We start from the raw sequence: 7,123 nt of genomic DNA on the forward strand, positions 1-7,123 counted from the left end.
TCGCTTTCCTATTCATTATGTAAAAGCGCGGCACGTTCGGAAAATAACAGTTGGTTCATTTATCTTCGACCTCTCCTCTGTACCCGATTCCTCTTTCGCTAGCGCGGATGCAGGAAGAGGAGAAAGACTTTCTCGGACCCAAGAGATTGAATCTTCCACGAACAATGAGTCGCTGTGATATGCGTAAACGATGTCAGCTTAGATACCGCTTGCTATTCGCAAAGAAGAGTAAAGAAGAAACATAAGGACAGATATTGATTTTCTTTGATAGTTGGAAACTAGTCACTTGATAACGATTCGTCGAGTTAGGTTAGGAATGAAAAAATTAGTGAGCTATAATGTGGATTGTGATGGGAAATCATAGCATTTATTGTATTATTCAATTGGATTAATTATTATATGGATTCATTCTTATCGTTCAAATCGATACCATTTGTATAAAATAAGCAGATTATATAATATTTATACATTACCATATATAAATTTTGATAATCTTGAATACATTTCTCATATGAATAAAACATTCTTTTATCCATCTCGTTTAAGACAGGTCTCTCTTTTTAAATATTAACAAAACATTTAAAAAGAAATATTGAAGAATATTTAGTATGTAAATTTGAAATGCAATAGTGGAACATTTGAGTATTTGTAATAAGTGCATTTGTAAAAAGTGGAATATCTGTAAAGTATTGATTTTTTTATTCGTACCTGTTTTACATTTCATATGTTGAAAATGTGTAAATGTTAGAATGCATTAGCTTGTTTAAGTATTTGTAAGTATACTTTGTAATTAAGTGTACTTGGAAAAAGTAGAATATGAGTAAAGTATTTTTTATTTATATCTGTTTCACATTTTTATTGTATATATATCACTTAATATGTAAATGTTAGAATGGAATAATAGAACATTTGAGTACTTATATTTATATTTAAATAAAAACACTTAAAAAAATGTAATACTTTTAAATTATTGATTTTTTTTCATATATACCTTATATTTCCACTGTACTACCATACATTATTATCCCTTTAATTTTTCAAATGTCAAATTTTTTTCATTTGAAGATTTGATTGAAACTTATTCTCAAATATCTCTCAATAATGCTTCATTTATTCCAAGATCATTATATATTATTCCACAGAAAGAATTATTCAAACTTCTCCATATATTTCCTAAGTATATTTTCAATCCAAGATAATCTTTCTTTATTTATTTTCTATTTAACAATAAACTTTTCATTCTATATTGTCATAAGATTTTGCATATTTAAAAGAAATATCCAAACTTCTTTTATGTATACACATTTTCAATCCAAAACAATCTTTCAAATATCTTCCATTTAATAAATTTCATCCATTCCAAGATTATTTCATTCTATATATTTCAAAGAAAGTTATCAAGTTTCTCTTATGCAGAACATTTCCTAACACTTTCAATCCAAAACAATTTCAAATATTTCCCATAACATACTTCACCTATTTCAAGATTATTTCACAACCATTACCACAAAATGTTCCAAGGAAACATCATTCAAGCTTATCTTGACCTGCACATTTTCTAACCTCATTTTCAATCTAAAACAAATATCTTCCATTTGACAAGCTTCACCTATTTTAAGGTTATTTCATAGTTATTACCATAAAATTCTGAACATTCCAAAGAAACAGTTATCCAAGCTTCTCTTATACAGTACATTTTCCAAGTACCATCAAGGAAGCATCTAGGAACAACAAAACGGTAACCGTCTCGAAAGCGAGGACGCCTCGTCTCATTGTCTCTCGCATAGAGGTCGGTCCTCGTTTGATAGCCAGCAAGTAGGTAGCTAGGTAACCAGTCGTGTAAATAACCGATTGGTCGCGGGTTAAGTATCTGGTAACAGCGGATACTGTCTCCGTGGTATCGATATATCATCCGATCGAGCCTCGAGAGCATATTGTCGATTTCGCATAAGTTTCTTTTCCTTGAAATCTCCCATTAATAGCATGAGGCGCGAATCGCATGTGCGTTGACTCTTTTGAAACGTTAAAATTCCACAATCTAAAGTTCGTGTTCCTCACGACAAATGATCGTATTCAATAAAAAGATTTCTCTTTGGCGGAATTTTAGTAGGTTTCGCTCAATGATATTTTCTCCGTAATGAAACCATATTGGAGGAGGTCGAATTGATAAATATTCGTAAGATTTTTTTTCTTCTTTGGACGAGTTTGAATAATGATGTTGTTAAGTATTAAGAATACAGTAAAGATAAAATTTTATTTATTTTATTAGTTACTAAAATTATTATTATAATTATATTCCAATTCCAATAATAATAATATTTTATTATTATTATAAAAAATTATTGAAAAATTGAACAAAATAAAAATTAAATATTGATAACAAAGAAAAATAAATTGTATTAAAATCCTATCATAAATTTATCTTAAAATTAGCAAGTATTTAATTATCAAGTACTTTTTTTTTAAATATTCCAATCTATCATTATTCTTATCTTATCATCATTCATACTTCCGAAAATTGGTATCTTTCCATTCATATCACGATATATCGATATCAGAGGATCGCGGAAATAACCTTAATTTAATCAAGCGCAAATAATAGAATCGCGTTGGGTGGCTCTTCGATCGAGATGATCGGAAGAAACTGACTGATCGCAACGTGTGGGTCGATATTTCTGCTCCCGGCATAGATCTTCTAGATTCAATAATGAAGATAGTTACAGTCCTACATATACAGGGTGTTCGACTATAGCTGTTTCAAAATTCAAAAAAAAATTCTTCATGTCTAATATAAGACAAAAATCAAGAATAAAAAAATTGTATTTTTCTTAGCTTTGTATTTTTTCTTATCAAAAATCGATGAAAATATCCGAACTTTTCTAAAACAACTGAAATAGCATAAAAAACAATGATCAAAAATGTCAATAATTAAATTTCCAATATTTTATCCTTAATTTTTATTTTATTTTTATTTAAAAAATCAAAGTCACGACAAATTTTTGTAGCTAAGCATTCCATATATCCAAATTTAAGGGATAATTTTAGAAATTAAAACGGATAAAAAAAATTAATTTATACAAACGTATAAACATATACATTGAAGTTTAACTTTTAACATTAAAAATACTTTCAATTATTTGAAAAATAACCTTCAACTCTTAAATCATCCCTTAAATTTTCTATCTAATTCATCCAAATACCCTGTACACGTGTGTCGACGGTTTACAAGAGGAATCTGGAATCTGGAAGCTGGCTAAGACTATCGCAGTTCCAAGACGAAACACACAGCCTTCAATCATTGTCAATCAGTTCGGACGAGGCACCGTTACAGTGTCTTCGATGCTCTCATCGCGTTGTTCCGCGCTATCTGGCTACACCTTCTGTTATTCCTTCACGGTCCCGTTTTCCACCGGCTTTGTCATCAGTCTATACGCACCCTTCGCCTGTGTGTGGTCATCTACGTGGGCCCTGGCCACCTGGCACACAGTCTGTTGATCAAATCACCTACCTGAGGAGTTCGATGACGATAGTGGAATGGATAGTTTTGTAATTTAAAAGATCTTGTTCAAAGGATGATAAGCATTGGAGTAAGGGAAGATTTTGAGGGAATATTTAGAAGAAGATTATAAATAAATTATTTAAAATAATGGATGATTATAAGTCGTTCATATTTCAAATATAAAATCCATCGTGCAATTCTAATGATTTTAGTTATAATATATTTAATAACGAAATATCTGTAAGCTGAATGATTAGAGGATTCGGATAATTAAGTAAGCATACTAAATTTTGAAATTTCTTTTTTTTTTACTATGATATATTATCTTTAAATCACGCTAGATCGTTAATTAATTAATTATACTGTTTATAAATAAAACAGATTCAATTTTTAAAAAAATTTTAAAAGCATCAAAATATATCAAGTTTTCTAAATAATCATATTACGATGCATAAATATCAAACTTTTATTAAAAAAAAAAAGAAAAAATTCGAAGAATAAAGGATAATGAATAAATTGTGGTGACGATGTAGATGATTTTTTTTACGTGCTGTTGCACTTGTTCGAATTGGTTTCTTTTCCTCGATCAACTTGCTTCGTCGCTTATATCACGATTTGTTCGCTACGCTCTTACCCTTAAAGCGCTTTCACATTATCCGGTTTTCGTTATCTGATTGAAACTGAATCAATTATCTAACGTATCGAATTAATGTTCGTTTTTCATATTGTTACGTGCAATTGAATGGCATCAAAAATATACATAATAAATATACATAGAATAATAAATCGATATTCACTTTCGTTTAATCGGATAATATAAAAAATATAAAATAATTATTATTAAACAAATAATACATTTGCAATTCGTTCGAAAAAGTAAAAAACAAACTTTGAATCCTAAAAAATAATAAGATCTAAACTAATAGAACTCTGATCACAATCACAAATCCAACAGAAAATGCGATCAACACTCGACTCGATATTCGAAGGGCAGGAATTCGCGTGGGCGGATCGAGCTCGCGCAGATAAACGCGTATAATCCCGCACAGGTGTAAGGGAAACCCTGCGATATTTATTTCTCTTCGTATCGCAACAACATCGAGTTGCAAGCACCGAGACGCTTATCGAAGTTACTTGGAAGAGTGGAAAGGAACGACGAAGGAGGATCGATCCGATTCAATCATCCACTCATTCTTGGTTCTTCCTCTGTTCTCATCTTCGATGTATTATTTTTTTTAACGATCTACTTCGTTGTAACAGTGAAACAGCATCGAAAAATATGCTACACGTTTTATTCTAAGATAATGCTTTTCTTTTATAATCAGATTTTGGTGTGATTTTATGAATTTTGAACTTTTCGAAGATCGTGTTATATAAATGTTTAAACTTTTATACGTATAACTTGAGCATCTTAATTATTTATAAAATAAAAAATCGATGGCATTGCGATACGTAAAAAATTTTTCTCAAAATCATATATTTTCGAGGTATGAAATATAAATTGTCTTTAACTAAATGAAAAATTATTAATAAAGAAGAATTAAATATTTCCAATTCTTAAATAATCATAAGCAATAATTTTAAATGAGTAACTATCTATGTGTGTATACGTATACACACATACATACATACATAAATCGATCTTCCTCTCCGCTTCCTCCAATTTCCCGAAACGAAAATCCTGGACCCCGTTAAGACACTAGAAGACCACGAAAGGATATTTACGATCGTGTTTCTCGACTCTGAACGTCTAGGGCGAGTCCCTAGACCCGTTCGTTGGGCGTCCTTTTCCGTATACGGTACGAAACGACTCGTTACTTGGCGAGAAATTATTGCTATTACAGTCGAGCCACACACGCGTAACCTTGCCGTTATCGGTTCTATTTGATACAGCGATTGTATGTACGTCGCGTTCGGTGGTCGACGAAGGTTAAGGGGCATCCAAATTAAGTATTTGAAATATATTTAAATTGAGATGAAAAACGAACTAGTCGAGATAGTGAAAAGTTTTTAAAGATTGCATTTAATTGCATTTAAATTCATCATATACGTCAGAAGAATTACAGCAGAAAATTAATATGTGCATTTATGAATTAGATTCGAAATATTTCTCAATTCTTTAAAATTCTGAAATGTGAAAATATAAAACAATCTTTAATTGGACAATTGAAATTATAATAAAAGTTACAAGGATAGTTGTAGAGTCTCGTATTTAATATTTATTATTGATAACTGTATTTATATTTATTCTATTACATTCTTATTTGGATCCATGGAATGCTCTTTGAATGAATAAAATCTGGATTTTGAATAAACAATTGATAAATGATCGCATGCTAACACATTTATACAACTTCAATATCGTAATATTTTTAATCATTTCGTTAATTATTTTTGAATGATACTTATCGAAAAAATTCAAAAATTTAGCAGAATAAATCAATCAAACACTGAATTGACGTCCATTGAATCGTTACGATTGTTTCTTTTGATATTATCATAATCCAAGAACGAGTTGAAGAAAATACAAGGAAAAATTAAACAAAACAAAATCAAAAAAAAGAAGATCATTTGAATGATATTATGCATATAATATATGTAAGTTTACTTTAAAATAAAGAAATCTATGTTTTATAATGATCCATATATATTGTAAACAAAAAATCGTGGATCACGTCGATTAAAAGAGGATGAGAAGAGAAAAAAGAGAGATAGAAAATTGGTTTAATTGGATACAAGCCTACGAGCAGCTCCGTCGAATTACTTGTCCGTTGGATAATTCATCCAAACATTCGACAACCTTTCAAGCCGATCGTTTAACGAACGATAATTCCTGTTTCATCCCGTGCTATACATCGTGCAGGAAGTTATTGATCGAAAGGATGCTGGCAAATTGCGTTGATATATCGCTTAGGTAGTACAGCTTTTCTTCCCCGTCGGATCAGAGATTCCTGTTTGCTCGTCGGTGTTGGGCGCGGGGATAATTCTTGTGGGGAGAGTTATTGCCGGGGTTGCAAGAAGTATTAGATTTCTGGATATCGCGAAGAAGAATGGTTGGAAAAGGGTAGCGGTGATGGATAAGGGAAGATGAAGTCGTGAATTGTTCAGATACGTCCAACGATCGCTTCAAGATTTTCTCATCCGTTAAATATTTTTCCTCTTTCGTGTCATATTTTTTTCCCCTTTTTATTCTTTGCTTATAATTTATTCGAATGTTTCCATAAGAAGATAGAAAATCAATATTCCTTTCGATTAGATCGAATCTTCCTCTCCGTTGTGAAATTTAAAATGTACGATCGATTAAATATTCAGAGATATACACACAAAATTATAAAGATTATAAAAAAATAATATATATAAAATTATATATAAAATAAAAAAATAAATATATAAAAATAATACATATAATATATAAAATTATAAATACTGCAAACTTAAGGTAAAATTAAATATTCAGAGATACACACAAAATTATAAAGATTATAAAAAAATAATATATATAAAATTATATATAAAATAAAAAAATAAATATATAAAAATAATACATATAATATATAAAATTATAAATACTGCAAACTTAAGGTAAAATTAAATATTCAGAGATACACACAAAATTATAAAGAT

General features: G+C 29.9%; 1 protein-coding gene across 1 annotated transcript in view; it reads right to left on the reverse strand.

The window, feature by feature from the left end:
- Positions 1-3,169: 3,169 nt before the first annotated feature.
- The window catches only part of LOC102680287, a 105,878-nt gene continuing 101,924 nt past the window's right edge, over positions 3,170-7,123 (reverse strand). The window contains exon 5 of the mRNA XM_031508921.1: positions 3,170-3,508. Coding sequence (XP_031364781.1) covers positions 3,458-3,508 — 51 coding nt within the window. The 3' untranslated portion in view covers positions 3,170-3,457. The remainder of the gene's footprint in view (positions 3,509-7,123) is intronic.

This window comes from Apis dorsata, unplaced genomic scaffold (assembly GCF_000469605.1).
Source record: "Apis dorsata unplaced genomic scaffold, Apis dorsata 1.3 scaffold_113, whole genome shotgun sequence".
NCBI lineage: Eukaryota > Metazoa > Arthropoda > Insecta > Hymenoptera > Apidae > Apis > Apis dorsata.